Source organism: Manacus candei, unplaced genomic scaffold, assembly GCF_025592945.1.
Source record: "Manacus candei isolate 608988 ecotype Guabito, Panama unplaced genomic scaffold, ASM2559294v1 h1tg000043l, whole genome shotgun sequence".
In the NCBI taxonomy this organism is placed as follows: Eukaryota; Metazoa; Chordata; class Aves; order Passeriformes; family Pipridae; genus Manacus; species Manacus candei.
This window is the reverse complement of record NW_026138091.1, coordinates 2,936,503-2,956,634: the sequence shown is the minus strand read 5'-3', so window position 1 is coordinate 2,956,634 and position 20,132 is coordinate 2,936,503. Positions and strand designations below refer to the sequence as shown.

General features: G+C 41.0%; 1 protein-coding gene across 7 annotated transcripts in view; it reads right to left on the bottom strand.

Annotated features, from left to right (window-relative positions):
* The window catches only part of KCNC2 (potassium voltage-gated channel subfamily C member 2), a 104,996-nt gene extending 89,769 nt beyond the window's left edge, over positions 1–15,227 (bottom strand). For 2 of the 7 annotated variants that reach the window (XM_051795912.1, XM_051795916.1), the window contains exons 1-2: positions 14,109–14,764; positions 12,673–13,433 (exon numbers count right to left, since the gene is read on the bottom strand). In XM_051795912.1, the coding sequence (XP_051651872.1) occupies positions 12,673–13,311 (639 nt within the window). In that variant the 5' untranslated portion in view covers positions 13,312–13,433; positions 14,109–14,764. Of the gene's footprint in view, positions 1–12,672; positions 13,434–14,108 lie in introns of all 7 variants that reach the window. The other 5 variants (XM_051795914.1, XM_051795909.1, XM_051795910.1 and 2 more) reach the window with 5 other exon arrangements.
* Between the last annotated feature and the right edge of the window lie 4,905 nt (positions 15,228–20,132).

Below are 20,132 nucleotides of genomic sequence, written 5' to 3'. Positions count from 1 at the left end.
TAGTGTCCTAGTTAGGACAGTTGGATGGGTGTAACCCAAAACTGTGTATTCTATAGCCTTCCATGCCATTTCCCAGAAACTGTTATCAATGAACCATTTACACCATCTGCACATAGAGCCAGACTCCTCAGGCTATAAACTAGGTGCTACTAGGCCTGCAAGACAGACGTTGCTCTTGTCCTCACACCATTAAGGAACCCCCCTGCCCTGAGGGTGGTACTGAGCATTCCTGCCTGAACTGGAGGATATATAATCTTGGAGTCTTGGGACCTTTTTAACCACTTGTGGGACCCAGAGGAAGACTGCAGATCACCGCTCTCAACCAGACTGCAGACCACCACTCTTGACCGGACTGCAACAGCTCTCCAACCAACAGGTTTTCCCCTCTCCTTTTCCTTTGGACTCAGGGGGCCCAAAGAACACCACTCTGTTCATGCCCCAGGGTGCTGGGTTATATATTTGGGGTTTGTGGGTTAAAACCAATTGTTTGCCTGTATAATCGCACTTATTGTATTATTTTATTAAATTGTTATTCTGACTTATAATTTCTCTTTTGAGTTGAGTTCATTTCCCCTGCTGGTTTACCTTTAAACCAGCACAATTACGTAATGCATAATGCACGTCATAATGGAGTCATGCCTGCACAAAACACTGTAAAACAATTTCCATCTCGATGTAGCATCTGTTGCAGGAAAGGCAGAGCTCTCAGGTGTGGACAGATTTCCTTACATCAGTCAAACCTCGATCTGGGCACAACAGTCCTTCAGCCTCTTATTTTTCTAACCTATTCCTGAGCTCAATTACTTTAGCAGAGTTACACTTCCTGACACTACAAGTGTAAATGTAAGTACTTTCTCTTGACAAGATGTCCTAAGTTGCAAGAATTTCCAAGTGAAAACAACTTTACCTTGTTTTGCTTTGGTTTGTTGTTTTTCTAAAAGCTAAAAAACTGACCAATCCTTCACCTAAGAAGTCTGAACCAGATGGTCATTTATAATAACATTAGACAAAAAGATAAAGATTTTGAAAACAATTAAATCTTCACAGGACTTTGAAAATAAGGCTCCAATTTAGACAGAGAGATCCAAAACTTTCAGTGAGAAAAAGCTGTGAGTTCACAACCATCTGACAGCAATAAATCTTCACTCAAAGAAGATTTAGTAATATGACAAGTGCAGGAAAAGCTTTAATTGGCCCTGAGAGTCACTGATAATTCACAGAAAATAAGATATCTTAAGTTATGTAACTCCTTCAGGTTTCTCCCATTTTTAGTAAGATAAAATTTATAAGGAATGGAACACTACTTGTTATTAAACATGATTAACAAAATACTGTTAAACCAATATAGTAATATATATGCATATCCAGTAAGATTGATCTGTCATAGCCTAAAAAAGCAAGATATTCATACACTCCAGGACTTACAGCTGGAAACTGAATTAAACAGGTATAAGCAAGAACACTGAATTAAGTCATGAAATGTAGGATGCAGCCTTCTTCATTAAAATCTTCAAGGACAAATGGAAAAAAAAGAAAATAAAATCTTCTTGACCATCATAATTACAGGTCAGGAACACCAATATATTAATTTGTTTAGAAATGTATGTGTGTGTCTGAGTGCATGTACATATATCTATACACACATACAAAAAATTTGCATTCATATTTATATATATGGATAAAAACACCAAGATCGAAAACACTAAGGCCATAAACATTCTCCTCTCCTGTCTCAGACTCACATTTCACCCCTGTTTCTGCAGTGCACAGTTGTCACACTATACTTGTCTGAACAGTACAATTGCAATGAAAAATTTAGGTCACACATTTTTCTTTAGCCTCCTCTTTGGCCAAGACTTTCCAACCCAGAGACAAGACCTGGGTTTCTGGAGGCAGCATGTTACTCCCAGTGTGATTAGGAAACCGTAGCAATTACCTTTTTATTTCAAAACTACAATGCCAGTAAACAAACAAAATAAGATTTGCAAAGTTTGTTCGTTATAATTACGAACACACACCTCCTGATCTGTATTTGCAAGGAGTACACAAACAGCAGCAGCACAAGTCAGGAGTTTAATATTTCTTCACATTATTTTAGAAAATTAGCTATTGATATTTGAATAAAAGTAGGTATCATTTCAAAGAGGATTGCTTTCATCTCACGAATCTGCCAGGACTGCAGTGCAAAAGAGGTTGCTCTAGTGAAATACAAACCCAATATAAACTACATCTGCACTTCTCTAGAGACTAATGGGTCATTTCTGCTACCAAATGACGATTTAAAATGTCTTTAAATTGTTGAGAATACAAAGTCATTGAAATTTTGCAGGGTTTTCATTTCAGTAAATGATGCATGCCATCACAATTTCAAAGAAAAGCTGCTAACACAGCCACTAAAGGTAATATTAACAGAAGACAGATACCTATAGTTATCATTGTGCTTCAAGCCATAGCAGAATGGTTCATTTTACTATAAAAGCATTGGAAAGGGCATTGATTCAGAAGCACTAGAATAGCTAGTCATTGGCTCAGTGACAGTGCAAGATACCGAATGCAACGTACCTCAGCTGAAGAGTGAAGAAACAGCCAACTAAGAGCCAATTCTGAAAGCCTTCAGAAACAGTTTTAAGAAACAGTTAGAGCTATCACAGCTCCTGAATAGAGGGTGGAGACTGTACCTACTTCCAACAGTTGTTTCAAAAATGTCATTAACCTAGTCATTAGGGCAGTAATTTTGAAAAGATCAAAAGATCAAAGCTCCCTTCTCACAGATTAAGGAACGGGCAACTGCAGCAAGAAGTGTAAGTAGAGAAACCTGCAGTTTATAAAAACCCAGCATCTTCCATCCTTAAAGCAATGAACATCACTCAAAATAAAGACACATGCAACACAAAATGTCTTTGCCACTTTTAAGGTTTGGCTGCCTATATTGTGACAAACAAAAATAATGTAAATACATTCTTTGCTTCACTCCCTAACAGCTCACTGCCCCCCCAAGATTAATTTTCCCTTTTATTATTTTTTTTCATTTTTGATTCCCTGAGTTCATTTTTTCTGCTATCAAGGCACCAACCTCAATAACACAATGACTAATCAAGGAGACCCTGCAGCTGCAATGCATCAAACCAATTTTGTTGACCATTCACAGGTCACTGCAACATCAGCTTCACATGCCTGTTACGAAGACAAATGACAAACATAGCCATTTCTTTTCCAAGCTGCACAGGTACATCACGTAGGCAATTGGGAAAATAACTCTGTCCTGCTGTCAGAAGACTCGATTCTCAAATTTGAAACTATATTCAAATAGTCTCAAATATAGCCAGTAATAAAATTTACTGGCTAAAGGATTAAGATGCCCAATTTGTTTAACATAAAGTATTACCAGACGATGAACAGATAGTGAATTTTACACCAGTGCTGATGTTCAATACCTAAACTGAAATCCTATCCTGCTTGAGTTCTCCTTCACTATATGCCTTTTACTATATACACTTTCATTCTTAAACCATGAAAAGAGGAAACACCATCACTATTAAGTAAATGGATTTAATTTTCCACTGTAAGAGAAAAGAAGGTTGGAAGACCAGAACTTATTCCTTTAGACTAGAATAGATTTCTTCAGTTGGAAGGGACCTAAAACAATCACCTAGTCCAACTGCTTGACCACTTCAGGGCTGAACCAATAGTTAAATCATGGTATTAAGGGCATTGTCCAAATTCCTCTTCAACACTGACAGGTTTGGGACATTGACCACTTCTATAGGAAGCCTGTTCCAGTGTGTGACCAGCTTCTTGGTAAAGAAATGCTTCCGAATGTCCAGTCTAGACCTCTCCTGACACAGCTTTGAACCTTTCTGACACATCCTGTTACTGGATACCAAGAAGAGATCAGCACCTCCCTCTCCACTTCCTCTCCCCAGGAAGCTGTAGAGAGACAGAACTCCATCTCCACTGAGGTTTTATACTTTTTAAAAATAATTTTGCAGACTAAGGGAAGGATGTTCAAGGTGAAGTTCAGATGTGCTTGTGCATCAATTATACCCTAAAATTCAGACGAGAATCTGAGAGTAGGTATCAGACCTAGAATTGCAAATGCAAGAAAAGTCTTTTCCCAAATGTGATCAGAAATCAGAAAGACAAATAAGGTTCTTCTCCAAACCACATCTAGATTAAACTTAGAATTCTGAAAAATTCCTGTCATTAAAAAAAACCTCTGTAACACTTGGGATGATATTAAAATAAAAATAAAATCTAAGTTAACTCTTTCAGATCTTAACAATTATCCTGTGAAAATGAAGATAGTCTTGAAACCAAATATTAAAAATAATTGTCATTCATATTAGTAGAAGTTTACCAAATGACAGTGGTAAATATTGCTTGCTTGAAAACTACAGAGAATTTTTTAATACTTATGTAAAAATAAGGGCTAATGAGGCCATCTCCTTTGATATTACCTAAGAACTAAAGGAAGTTTCTACACAGGCATTTGTATACTTTAAAAACATCTTTATATTGTCCTGTAATACTTTTTATCTCTACTTTAAACAAATTAAAATTCAGTTATGGCACAGGCTTTTTAAAATATTATTTACTACATACTTGATTACTCTCAATCTTATAGTGTAGTTCACAGCATATAAAAGCTTAACGTATTTTCTGAATGTTTATGATCTGAGAAATTACAACAGAAATATTATTAGAAGACGTTATTCTTCCCCCTACTTAACAGCACCCACCAGCAGGATGCTTTTGGGGCTGGTTAAGCTCTCTCACCCAGTGCTGGGGCAGCACCAATGAAGTCCCTTTGCAAAATCGTTTGGAACTCAGCCTGTGCTCCTCATTATTGCAACAACAAGTACCCAGCAGTTCATAGCACTGTTCCACAGCCGTCACACTCTACTAAATTTCACCTCCTCCAATGAAATTTTCTCAGCCATTAATTGAGATTTAGCATTTGATTTCTGTTTCTCTAAAATCCCACGTACTATCAGACCGATCATATGGGAGTAGTCTTGTGCTTTTATCAAAGCAAGCATATTAGCACGGTGGAAGTAATTCCTAGAGAAAAATTATTTCTCTTAGGATAAGTATTCAACAATTAAAAAGAAGCTTACTGCTATATAGCTAGTACTCTATAAATTATCCAAACCAAATGCATGAACTTCAAGGGATACTTGCCTTTTTTCAACGACTAGGCACAGTAAAAAAATATAATATTGTCTGCTATACATTAATGAAAATGTAAACATGTAAGAAACTATACTTGTTTCAGAAATAAGTCTAGATGATATTATGTGTATTTAATGCATATTAATGAACTTTACCACACTATTCTGTACTAAGCTAAGAGACTGAGCATTTTGCAGGAATATACCAAAGACACGATATCTAAGGTTCACCTAGTAACATTAAGAAAACTACAAAACACTGTCTGTAATAAGAAAGGACTGAATTATTACATCACTGGAATAACTAACATACTGGTAAAAAGACCAAAATCACAGCAACATCTCAGAATTTTCAATTTAAGGGCAGCAGGGGGAATAACAACACATTGTTATAATACATAATTGGATAATTTCATTTTTAAGCTTCAAACCACCACTTCAGTCAAGAAATCTGCAAAGCAAATCACAAATCACAGGAAATTGTATTTCATGTGATTAGATTCTATTTTTAACACTAGTGATTTACAGATGGAAGTGGAGTTTTTCTTTCAAAAGCGCTTTAGTCATCATGAAGTATCAACAAAGATGTTAATTAAACACATTAGTAGAACTAAAAAAAAACCCCAAAGCCATGTGATTTCATGTTCATTCTCTACAGCTATTTCTATAGCACTCTGACAAAATTACCATTTAGTTATATCAATATACACATATGTATGTCAGTATAGGGAAAAAAATGTACCAGGTCGTCACTACGACTTGAATCCCTGTTATGATGTTGATAAATTCAATACTTTGTTTACCGCTTTAAATTATTTCTGTTTTGTGAAATATCCTCATGTTTCAGCCCTTGCACCAGGGAAAAGGCTCCTTGGAAATAAGAATACATGTAAGTAAGAGTGGATGTAGTTCCCCTATTTCCTCTTCATATAAAGTTCTTTAATAGCCTTGCTTAGCACTTCTTTAAAAACAAATTTTTATTTCTATGCAATTACTAATTTATACTGGAAAGGTGTGTGCTTGTGAAAGAATGAGTGTGTGTAAAGGAACTGTATTACTATAAGAAATACTAAGTAAAACAATAACTGATAGTTTGATATTCCAGCTACTACCACACCTGTCTTTTATTTGCCTAACTACTTTATTCACAATGAAAAAAAGAAAAACCAACCAAAACAAACAAACAAAAAAATACACAAAACAAGACAAACCACCTGCAGAAATCCCCACAAGTTTCTACAATAAGTCAGTAAGTTTATGTAAACCATGCTGCCAGAAGTGAGGTGTAAAAAAGCATTTAATAAATAGAATAAAAGGGAACATACTATCCCCATTGGGTGCTAGTTACAGAGAGCACAAACTCTTTCTTTCCAGTTGTGGCTGAAGGAAACCGTATTTCCCCAAGATGAGCCAAAAGTCTGAAGCACAGAACAAGCAGAAGTCATCTCTGGAGAAATGAACAGCAGCACTTGATAATGAGAAGAACTTGTTTCTACCATCTTAAAACTACTGGACAGCACTTTATAGAAGATTATTAAAATATTAAAAATTTACAGAGGGATGCCTTTTCTTTCATCTTGTGCCTCAATTGCAAGGAAACTTCATAGGAAGAGAACAGTCCCTTTTGGCCACTGATCACTGAGGGAGAAAAAGACGGGCAAGTTTTACACAAACTTCTCTTAAAATATCTCAAAAGTTCCTACAGTACAGGATACTGATCAAGGATTTGGAATTTGAGTCCTGAACTTCTTTGATTATGACTCAACCCAAACTGATCACATCAAAAAAAATGTTGATTTCTTCACAGATTATTGATTGACACATTTACTTTGGACTAACTACAAGACACCTCAAGAATAAAAGGATCTTGAAAATACTAGTTTACTTGCGTCACTTTTTTCATATCCTGAATGCATTACATGACATGCATAATAACATGATACCTCATCTGATGGTAGCACTGAAACCTATACAATATTCATCCAAAAACTTGAGCTATTCTTCCCACCACCATCTTAATCAGTTTGAAGACAAATTCTCATTCTCAAAGTAAAACATGTAAGAATTTTACCACTGTAAACAAACATGACAGATACCACATTCTATGTTACCTACATAAAGGTAGAGCACTTGGTCTGCCAAATTTCTCAATCAAAAATACTTCTCACATTGCTATCATCTTGGGCTGTGTATAGTCAGCTAATTTCCATTTCCAGTTACACCAAAGCAAATTCAGTCTAAGTCCATTACCCAAATTATTTCAGAGCCGTTGAAAGACAAATCTGGCTGTAGACACGTGCACATGCCTAACAGCATCTATTTCTGAAATGATAGGACAGATAATCTCTGTGGCATTTATGTCAGAGCCATGACAAAATCCTTTTCCCAGATGAATAAGTGACAGTGAGAAGGCTGTTTTCAATGGGAAGAGGAAGCCAAGAGCTGGCTTGTTTCCATGGAAACACTAGCAGCATCAGGCAGAACAGCTGTAGAGGAAAAGGCATAAGCTTGGAAGGCAGAAATCTTGCTGATTTTACCTCACTGATATCAGTACCATCAGAGACCATCTATACTTCATGTAGATCACAGTAGTTTACATTGTATACATCATATATTAAGCTCGAATTTCCAATTAAGACTTTTAAAAGCCAGTATGCCAGAATTAATAAAAATTACTTATCATGTGATTTAGTCAGCCCATGTACACATGAAGCTACAGAGTCTATGAATATCTGTAACAGTGATGCATTATGATTTTTGTCATTAGGAACATATCTTCTCGAACACATCTTCTCATGTCTTTAAAAAGGACAGCTCCCATAGTCTAAATGCTTCAAGCAGAATGACTGGTTTTCACCAATTTAATCTAATGGACTATTTTCCCACTTACAAATAAATTCAGCACTTTGATTACCAAAATGGCAAAAGCAACACCTTCCTTGCAGTTTCTGTATCAACCTTAGCTATTTTCTTTGTATCATTTTCAGACAGAAGATGTCTGCCTACCTAATAATTAAATGGTAAAAGCTAAAGTGTATCTGCTTTCCTTGTTGAATACAAGACAGAGATAAAGATTTCCACATATGTTAGGAGGCTTTCTATTACTTAAGAAAGCAAACAACCTTTGCTATTCACTATTAATCTACAAACATATATTCTGAGATTAACGTATCTTCACCACTCCATTCACAGTATTTCAGACTATCGCAGCAGTGTTGTTTCCACCAAAAATAAAACCTGTCTTGCATCAGAACAGGCAAAGCCCTAAAAATATAACTCACTTTTGTCATTCACCATAGTGCACGGCAGGTTTCCTAAATCAAGGCTTTCTTGACACATATCAAAACAGGTATCTAGGTACCTGGACAAAACATAAAGGTAAGCAAGCCAACAAATAAAGACATAAGTTACCTTTTATAAGAATTTTCTTCAGTATAATTTCTGTGCCTTTAGCCTTTCAAGAGGGTCTATAAAATTATATTTTTCTCCTCTCTGGTCTCATTCATTTCAGCTGATTCTTCACCTCACTGAACATTCAAAGCTGGAGAAGCTGCTACAGGACACTGAAAGGAATCTCTGACAATTTAGCATCACACAAAGTCGTAGATGGGAACTTTGTACTTCCCTCCAACAATACCGCCTACTGCTCAAATCCAGCTCCTCATGACACAATGAAGGAGCATCCGTACTTTTAAGAACACTTGCAAAGTATGTATCTTGATGCCTGGACTGCAAGGCTTTTGTGGTTTTATTTGCATTGCAGTGAATATTTACTTATACGAAACTTGACAAATGCTTCATAATTAGGTTTTATATTTCCCAAGTAATTAAGGATCTTTCCCAGAGATAAGGACCATATAGCAAATGGGTTGTGTGATTTGCCTTCAGCTGCTGCAAATGGCAGTGCCACTCCAAATACCCTGGGCCATGCTGACTCCTGCGCTGCTGAACCACTCAACTTCGCAGGTGCTGTCTTCTTATCCATGAACAGATTTACAGTCTTCTCAAAAAGTTAAGGATATATACCTACAAACTTAGTGAATCCCAGGGTCATTTTTGCATTCCTGAACTAAGTATAGGAGTAACACATAATCCTTAAGAAAAATCAGTGACAAATACTAATTACTTCTTTAAACAGCATCATGTTTCACATATTATTCAAAAGTAAAAAGGTCTTAAAGGCTTAATTACTTTGAAATACGAAATCTGAGACAAGCACTTTCTAGTTCCTGCTGGACATCTGCAGACACTCTTTTAAACTCAGTGCTTAATGTTGCCTCTTGTACTTTCTTACGAACTATTTGGATGTATCTTTGCATTTTTACTAAAGCTGGCATCTGAGCCATCAAAGGACACCAAAATCACTTACAGGTATTAACTAGCAAAACTAACAGTGCACATTTGAGTCAGATAAGGATCAAGTGTCTGTTTTAGAAATGTTGAAACCAACGCACAGAAAGATTTAGTTGCCCAGCGCTTCTCCTCCTATGACAGTATCCTATGCAGCTTCCCATATCTACATAACAGCATTCTGTCAAATAGAATGTGAATGATCAGTCTATTAAGCCTGGAGAGAAAGGAGTACTGCTGTACTCTTTAATTTCATTTCATAGTCTGTGAAATCCAAAACAATGAAATGAAAACAGAAATAACATTCAGACCTAACTCCTGAACTTGGGAAACAAAGAAAAGTGTTGCAGGTTTCAAAGTAATCATATGTACATGAATTATATTTTATATTTACAAACTCCATATTTAGTAGATGTCACTATCTGCATATCAAACTGCATGCACTAAAAGTTAATTTTTTTTTTAGAATTGCAAATACAGTAAACCTTCTTGTCAATAAACTAGTTCCACTATTTATATAACATCACTGGATGGTCTTGCTAGAATAATCTTGTGCATGCACTATCCCTGAAGAGGTTACCATGGCAACTTATATTTGAATTTCTATAAATTTCTATTTTTAGAGATCACAGTTTAGGATAAAGAAAATCACAAATATTAAGTACCATTTCATTAATAGAAAATATCCCATTTTTATCACCATCATACCTCCTGAAAAAGACACTGCTGAACTTAAATCACACAGTAAACCTAAAAAAAAAAAAATAATTATCACAGTTCTTAGGAAAGTTTACCACTAAGCAGCCTCACCATAATCTAAGTGGTGTACGAGTCAGTAGCTAACACTATGAGACGAAGATTGATGTTCATAGTTTTGTCTTGATTTCAGTGAAGCCGGGATTTCACTCGAATGTTTTTAAAGTTAGTCATCATATCAAATGACATAAGACAACATGGTATTTGCCAGAATACTCAGAATATAATAGGGTTTATTTTCAGGTGTGGAAAAATGTTGAATTCACAGTAATGTCTCAGTTCCAAACTAAGGTTACCATCACTCTAAATTACCGTGTTCAAGAATGCTTACTAAGTGCATGCAAGTCCTTAAATACAAATTCACCTGAATGCTTTAAAACTTGCCAAAAATTCTCAAAGTTGTCTCCCTACCTGAAAGACCAAGCACACAGTGGCAGCCTTGAGAAAATGAAAACATTGATTTAGATTCTGTTGTTACGGTTCTGACACCACTTTAGTCTGGCTGCCTGGGGTTGAAATCAGAATAAAATGTTTAAAACCAGTCTTTAAGTAATAAAAAGGTAAATATCTTCTAAGAGATTAACACTGCCATATTGCAATTTGCTATTATAGTGTTAATTACGGTATTCATTTTGCAAACCTGAAATATCTTCACCCAAGCCACTGACAGTTCAGGATGATCTAGTACAAATGGAAAATTTGGAAAGCGAGCACCTACAGGTTCTGCCAAAGTCTGGACTGAAAACCCAGCTATACCTCCAGGACACAACTACAATCAGCACGTCTATCTTTCTGTTTCTCCTGGTATCTTCCATTCAATATTTACTCCATACTTCTCAGTTCTCCAGCAAAGGTGAGTGGAAAGATCCTCCATCATAAAAGCTGCAGTTTTGACCCTGTCAGCAACTTTCCACAAAACAGTGGATGAAAGACAACCTGCAGGGCAATCATCACACGCATTACAGTTTTGTCAGGTAACTGACAGCCAAATTTTCTTTAGGATTCAGACAGCTAAGATGCGAGCAATGTGGGTATGTCACTCATGAGCAAAGTAGCTCTTCTTCAGAACCCATCCCTCATTAAAAACATATTTAACATATTTTAAGAATCAGCTGGAGTCAGTTGTCAAGGGAAAACATACTGGTGGGCAACATTCAAAAACATAACATTGGAACTTAGCAAGTGATAGTAATAGCTGCAAGGACTTTTACTTTCTGTTTAACTTACCTCACTAAGCTCAGAGGATGAGCTGCCAGAAACTGCATCGTGCCATGGGGTACAATTCCGTAAGTCACTAAACCACACACTTATACGCACATCTATGAGACTGCCAGTGAAATCAGTGGAACTGATCAGGAGATGACACCCACCATAACTGCACTTTCTGCAGGATGAGGCTTAGCTCTGAGTACTTCATGGGAATCCTGATAAATATGCTGCAAAACACTTATTACCATTTTATAATCAAACATTTCCAATTACAAGTTCTTCGTCTTGTATTCCAGGGAGGATTTGCTGGTGGTTGCTTTTCTTGTTGTTAAATTTGAGACATCACTGCATATATCTTTCAAAGGAATTACAACCGTTTGTTTGGTCCAAAGTAAGTTAGACAGCAAACCTGCATCGCCCCTGATAACAGCAACTAAAAGATAGAACTAAAATCCAAATCATCCAAGTAGAAAGTAGTCAGCATCAAAATGTAAAATGTCTATCTAAATAACAGAAAGTCAGTATGATCACTTACTGTCTCATCCCCATACCCTCAAGTCACAGAGCCAGTGACGGTCACCCTGAGAAATCAATGGAGGAAGAGCCAGGGTGACCCACTGTCACACTTACTTTGTTGAACCAGGATTACCTACCAGTGTAGACAGAGCAAAGTTGAGAAAGGGCTGAGGTCAGTCTCCCGTGTCACTGCCACCACCTTACCTCCAACCCAAGATCTCGGGCCAGCTGCCCTGGCCCCAAAGGCCCCTTCATGCAGGTGCTCAGGGAGGATGAGGGCACCTTGGGGCTGTTCCTCTTCACACACACACACACAAACAGGTCCCCCAGCGAATACACCTCCACACCCCCACCCAGGCCAGGGGGGTGCCCCAGGGCACAGCTCCCACCTCACCCCATGTGCACTCCCATGGGGAAGGTGCTGGCAGAGAGGGAGCGCCATGCTGCCTGACATCACCTGCAGATGTAGAGGAGAAAAGCACCACCACCTCACGGGGGACCGTCGTCCCCTCTATGCAGTGGCCCACCAAAAGCATCACTCTGCACTCACACCCCGAGCGGGGCGAGCTTCCCCTTGATGCCCCACTTGCTCGCCTCCCTCTCCAGGGGACCCCGGCAGCCTGCCGGCCTCTCCAGCCCCCGGGCGGGAGCGCCGGCCGGCGGCGCTTACCCTGGCGGCTCGAGAGGAGTAGGGGTCCTCGAAGAGCGCCCAGACACGGGGCTGCAGCCGCCGCCAGCGCCCGCCCTTGCCCTCGGCGGCCGCCCCCACGTCCTCGATGCCCAGTCTCTTGGCGGCCAGGTCGTCGTCGTCGCCGTCGGGGGGCGGCTCGCCCGTCAGCAGGTCGGGTGCCTCGAAGATGTCGAGGGCCTCCTCGGCGTCACGGTGCTGGCGGTAGGTCATCCAGCAGCAGGGCTCCACGTCGGTCTCATCGATGCCCCAAAAGGCCAGCTCCTCCTCAAAGAGGGGCCCGCAGACGTCGGCGGGGCAGTGCAGCTTGCCGGTGCGGTAGTAGTTGAGCACATAGGCGAAGACCCCTGGGTGCCGGTCGAAGAAAAACTCGCTGGTGCCGCCGCTGCCCCGGGGGCTGCAGCCGCTGCCGGGCTCCGGGCAGCCGCCCGCCGGCGGCGGCAGCGGAGGGTTGGGGGGCGGTGGCGGCCGCTCTTCGCCGCCCGGGGACTCGCTCTGGGACTCGCAGGCGAGCAGAGCCAGGCGGGTCCCCGGCAGAGTCTTCAGGGTGCTGCGGTAGGTCTCGTGCCGCGTGCCCCCCACGTTGAGGATCACCCTCTCGTTGTCCTCGAGCTTCCCCATCGCTCCGGGTGGGACATGACTGGGGAGAGCGCGGGAGGCTGCGGCGGGGATTGGGTGGGGGCGCCGGTCGCTGGGCGGGGGGCAGCCGGTCGCCGGCAGGTCCGCGGGAGACGAGCTTCTGCCTTAAACGCAAATAGAAAAAATAGAGGAGAAGCCCCCCAGGCACCACGTAGGGGGGCTATTCCCCGCCTTTGCGACCTGCCCCAGCCCCCTCCATCCCCGAAATCTCCCGCCGACCCGCACTCCGGGAGAGCCCTGCTGGCCAGCCCCGCCACCCACCGCCGGGCAGCTCTGCACGCTCCTCTTAGGAGGGGTCTGCCGCCTGCCCGCCCCGGGCACTGCTCCGGGCTGTCTCCCGCTTCCCCTGGAAGCAGGCTACCGAAATGGCACTGCTGCTGCTTCTCCCGCGTACGGATCCGCCACCGTCACCACCCCCTTCTCCCTCGCGGGGCTGCGTGAACCGAGCTGATGGAACAGAAAGTGTGCGGTTAATTATTTAATGGGCATCTATCTTTTATTGTCCTAACAGCTTAACGAGGGGGAAAAAAAGGAAGGCTTAGCTATTTTCCTCTTCCCCCGCCCCCACCGCAGAAGGGAGGAAGGGGCTGCTTTTTGGGAAGAAATACCAAGCACTCCATAAGCGCAGGCAGCAAGCAAACCCCGGGAGAGGCTGTCTGTGCGGAGCTCGGCTCGCTACTTTCTCAGACAAATCACGCAGCCGAGCGCGCATCTCGGGGAATGGCAGGTGGGATCAGCGCCGCCAGCCCCGCGGGTCCCTCCCGCCGCCCCGCCGTTACCTTCGCCGGAGGAGCGACGGCGGCTTCTCTTCCCGGGTGGACTCCGGCCCCAGTCGCTCTCCGTGCCGCCCTGCCAGGCGAGACTACTTGTTGTGGTTCGGGTGTTTCTCCGCGTTCAGGTGGCTGTTTTATCTCCCTCCATGCTCAACTCCGACAGGCGCAACAGCAGTTCCCGCTGCCCGCGCGGAGATCCCGCTCCCCTCATTTTACAGGGGGGAATGCGGCCGTTCCACGTCGAGTCTGAGAGAGGGGACCGCCGGCGGAGCGCAGAGTCATGAGCAGCGAGCCGGGGCGCCTCGGGGACCGGGACGGCCGTAATTCCAGCACCGCTCCAGGAAGACGAACCTAAAGGTGAAATCGCACCTCATTTGGGGCCGAAGCTCCTCCCCGGGGCGGGGGCAGGGGCAGCGCAGCCAGCCCTCCACACCTCCCGGCCCCCTGCTTCCAGCCCTGTGGGGCGCAGGGAAGCGACAGGGAAAGCGAAGACCGCATCTTTCCCAGAGAGGCAACACCACCTCCGCTCCTGGAACATGGACATTTGGTTCGCTTAAGTAAAACATGCGGGAAGGGATCGGGGCTGAGAATAGCTATTTTTCGGAGGAATGCAGAAAAAGCAGCGCTAGCTACAGGTGACTGCGGAGAGGAGCTGCTCGGCCCCCAAGAGAGGGAGGCTGACCGCTACAACGGGGAGCGTCCGGCTTGGGGGCGCCCCCAGAGCCAGCTCCGGGGCGAGCCGGCAGCGGGGGGGCTGGGGGTCCGGCTCAAGGAGAGGGGATCCAACTTTCATATCAGCTGGGAAAAACAGATAAAGAGCAGTGGGTGCTCTCTCATGCTTCTTAAACTGCATAGGTCTGAGGCTGGGAGCGGAGGAGGGGGAATGGAAGTTGAGAGTCCCCAGTAATGTATCAGGGAAACCAAAGCCTATGCACTATAATACATGAGTGAGTCCAATGTGTCTGCCCACAAGCCAGCTGAATTAATTTCTACTGCCTACACTGATGCCTGGTTTCAGTTGGGTTGGTAAAAGGGAAAGAAGCTTCCAGCCTCAAAGAGAAGATATACAACATGAGAGGTAATCCCTCTTGCCACTTCCTCAAAAGGAGAAAAAAAAATCTTCTTCCCCACCAAGGGTATTCCCTGGCTGACACAGGGAAATGTGTGGAATAATGGTGTCTGAAACTTTACGCATCAGAGCCTTCAGCTGGGCTCTTGCTGGCGTCTGGAGGGCAAAGCTCTGCTGAAAGCAATGCTCAAAGGACACTCTGTTTAGACCAGATTGCATTAACCCAGATCTGTCTATATGTAGCATCTATGATGTAAACACAGATTCCCAAAGCAGAAGCAACTTTAAGAAATGGGTTTCAGAAGCTTTCTCCAGATGTACATTCTGAAGTTCCTTAAAAAAAGGACAAAATATACCCTGCCAAAACAGATATAATCAATTAGTGAAAACCCAGGGAACCAAAATTAATATTCAATTACATAGTTGTGAATACAGTGCAAAGGACTCTGCCATCCTAATGCCACCTATGGCCACTCATGCCATACTAGATTTTCTCTGCAGACAGGATTTTTCTCGAAAGGGACATAGAGAAGGAGTAAGACAAAGTCAATATTCATTGTCTTCTCTCCGACCTAAAAGAGGTTTCTGGAGAAATGTAACATATTAAAGCTCTGCACCATTCATCCAATATGGAAAACCATGGGGTGGCAGTAGCTGCCAAAACACTACTCAAACTGTATCATCACAGAATACCAGGACTTCCTGCAGAACTGTCACTGCCTGCTCAAGTCCCACAGCTGTGCTCAAGTTACAAGACAAGCACCGCCCTCCAGAAAAAAGCCACATAAACCACCACAAAATAAAACAATAACAAAGTCAACAACAAAACCCAGACCCCCTCCAAAAAAAAAAACCACAAAACACAACCCACTCAACATCCTAAGAAACCTAAGACTTAACAAGGATGTCATCTCATAAACAAAATCATTACAGTCATACTGTAATGCCTTTGCCATGAAAGAGGCATGTATTATGAGCAAACAGTTTATATTTTGGACTTGTGAAGCACACAGGGGGTTTATTGCATGGATAAGAGTAAGCCACAGAAATAATTTTTCCACTTGGTAAGAAAAGGAATGGTCTCTTCCAGAATATAATAGTCCTTCAGTCATACCAAATTTTCATATTCTATAACTTGTCTGTTACTAAATATAATGCTATTAATTTCTCTGTGTGTCATTCTTCCTTGTAGTTTCAGCATGTGGCAGACTTTTCAGTAAAGGATGAAATTATGTTAGATGTTAACTTTCCAGAGCTGAAATTTTCTTGAATGACAATATTCTACACAGACATAATGACATTTATGAATTAATTTTCTCCCTACAAGAGCCTGACCTGAATTTTTGCACTCCTCAGTGCTTCCAGTATGAGTGAAAGTATGAGATATATGTAAGAGAGAGAAATGTGCCTGCTGAATGAATTTTACCATGAAATATGTCTGCAAATGAAAAAAAAAAAAACACAACAAAACCAAAATCTATTTAGACATACTTTCAAACAAATTCATTTAAAAGGCAAATGGAAATATTTCTGTAGCTCAGGATTTGGGACTTTGACTTTCTTTGAACAATGCACAACCAATTTTCCCTGCTGGATAAGAAGTCCTTTACAAAGGGAAAGGTCCCATGTCATTGTAACCAACGAAGAAATAAAATTAAATATGAAGATCACTATGAGAAACCCAAGCCAAATGAGCATTTTACTAGCAGCAATCATTCTTCTTGTAGGCTTGAATACTGCAATGCAAAGTCATTGAGCTAACAGCTGTCTAACAAGAGGAGTAAATGGAAGAAAGGACTTGTGCAAAAGAAAACCAAATGCAGTGCACCCCTGTTAAAGTCATGCTCTCAATCACCTTCTGGAGGAGCTCTGTCCCTGTTAACTAATGAGTCCCTGGGAAGGTGATCCTAGCCAGATAACATCTGCCTTCCTGAGGAGGGCATGAGAGGCTGAAGCCACCAAGTTTTCTACTGCAGATCACCATTTCATATTTTTCATATGATGTTGTAATTGGAAACAAAAAATAATCAATTTTATAATGGAAAATTATAATTGAACATAGTGCAACACAGACAAAATATTGCCTATTTACATCAATGTAATTGATTATTAAATTAACCAATTATTTTAAATATCCACTGTCATCAACATTTTTTAAGCTTCTACTTCCTTCATTTACTTTTCTATTTTCCCTTATTATTTATAATCATCTCTACTATTAAAAATTACATATACTATTTCATTACAGATCTTGCAGAACATGACAGACACATTATACTGAAGTACATTAATGGTTAACTATAATCCTAATCTTAAATTGCAAAAAACCCCCAAATTAATAAAGTAAGTAAATGTCTCTGAAGTACAACTGTAAGGAGCCATGGTGTTCATTTGGATGAGGCTCAAAACAAAGCCAGCAGAAAGTTGTAATTATTTTTAAATTCCAATGCACGATTGTATTTTTAGTTAATGCAGTTGAGATACAAGCTTGGTTTGATCAATAACACAGAATTGTTGAAAAAAGGTCTTATTGTAGAGAAATATAAATAAAACTAAGATTGGACAAAACAGATGTACAAAATGTGAAAGGTGCCATGAAATCAGCATACTCTTAGTCCCACAGTAGCAGGCAGGAGTCCCCATATGAGAGACTGTATATAGACAGATGTGCTTCATCTGTCTTCCCCCACCCCAGATTTCAGGTCCTTGTGAAATTCAGCCAAATATGGTATCTCTCATTAAAAAACTGGAAAAGATCCTTGTGTTTTATTTATCAAGAAAACTAAAAAAAGAGAACGCAAGACTGGGGTCTCTTGAGAAGACATGGTAGAAAAAACAGGTGAGTGCTAATTACATTGCCTAATTAGTAATCCCCAGTACAACCCATGCTACATGGTTAAGTCTTTGCCTTCCCTGGTGGTGGGGATGGAATTGTAAAGTGTATGTACATTAAAATAGGCTTTGGATTTCTCTCTTCGAAAGAAGAGGAAAGGTTGGTGTGCTTGAGGGTGAAAATCCCCCAGCTCAGGACAGTTTTGCCCGTGATGCTGCAAGAACACACATACACAATGCAAGTGGAGCCCTTCCAATGGATCACCTCCTCCAACCAGCTTCATAAACTTTCAGATCCAAAGTACCTGCTCTTATAGGTACCTGCTCTCCGAAGTACGTGCTCTCACCTGCTTTTCCCTTAGAAACTGTTCCAGTTCACCCTTCATGTTTGATTCCAATGTTCCTCTAAATCAGGATTAGATCGCACATGGCCTTTGCCTAAATGTCAACCACACCATAATCTTCCAGGCACTGCCTTTTTCCTTCATGACCCTGAGGTGCCTGTTGGCTCCCACAAATTACCAATGCCAGAGGTGTTAGCAATGCAAGATGGTGGAAAGAAGGATTATTCACCAGTTTCTGCTGTAATTCAAGTAGCTTTGTCAGTGCTGATTCACGTTTGTGGGATGCAGATTTTCTCAAGAGCTTTAGGATTTTATATTCTGCTTATAAAAGGAGGTATTGCCTCAGGCTGTGTCTATGCTTACATTTTTAGTCCCCAATGCTGAAATAGTTGCATTTTTGATCTATCCTGAAAAACTTGCTTCAATTCCAGGTAAAAGTCAGTGATGTGTTTTTCTTATTCACAACTTGCCAGCACATGATGCCGCTTCTGAGGGTTTGTCATCTCCCAGCAAGACAGTGTCTTTGTAAAGAAGACTCATTAAACCGTGAGAACCGTACTGAGCTCCTCAACAGACGTTTACTCTGTAGTTCAAGTAGAATGTAAATATATGGACTGAGCTTCTTCCAGGTGCTCTTTGTACTTACAGAGACTGGAAAAAAAAGTCTTGGAATGTCCTAGTCAAGCATACAGAGTCCCAAGAGACAGGGAAATGAATGCAGTACCTCCAAACAGCTCTTGGGTTCAAGCTTCCCTCATTCAAAAGGGACAAAACTTTCAATTTGTATTCAAAAAGTGCAGAGAGATGGAAAATGGGGAAATGCCCAAGCCACATGTCTTGTTTTACAGCAGAGCTGAGCTAGCCTTTACTGACTTGGCTTCTGCTTCCTGGCAGTCTCACGAAAATTTTGGGAAATGCTGTTCCTAAAATTTCTGTGATTTTTTTATTTTTTATCCATCTCATTCATTTGACTGAAGTTTTTGGACAACACATTAATAATAAAACTTCAGTGTCAGTATAATGAGGGCCTCATCTGGTTGCAAGTCTTAAGCACTCCCATAATACAGATAATCAACAGTCACCTAGAAGATGCAGGACAATTTCTTCAGCTACAAAAGAGCATGCCCTGAAAGAACTAAACCTGTCCAAACAGAAGTGCCTTATTATTTACTTTAGCAGTCTCTTCAGAAAAGAAAGAAACCCAAAACAAATCAACAACAAAAAACTCCTAAACAAAACAAAAACATCTACAACACAGTTTGCTCTGGAACATCTGCCATTTTCATTTCATTGCCAAAGACTGTGTTAAGAAACACCCAATTTACAGGGGGACTGTACATATACCAATAAGCTACTTTGCAAAGAAATTTAGAGCAATATTTAGTTTCTAAGTCTCTAAAGTGATCAAACTGATTTGGATATAATTTGACTCCCGGGGGAAAAAAATTAAAGAGACCTTTACACTTTGGTAAATTACGTTATCTATCATTCAGCACACACTCAATCTACTACCTCAATTGATATTCAAACTGTTATTGAATAGCTAGTTTGTGTTTTTAAAAGATTAGGTCTTTTCAGTACCTTTTACTAATCTTCTCCTAGAATCAGTTCAAATCTGATACATAATCCACATATGATGGTGATTTATCTGAGGAAGTCAGGAAATCCTCCCTCAAACGCCATCAAAATCATTGGAAACACACTAAAAGGACTACAGCGGTTTTCAGACGACTGGTATTATTACACCTAGCTTCTATGTTTCACCCAAGTTTAACTGGAAAACTA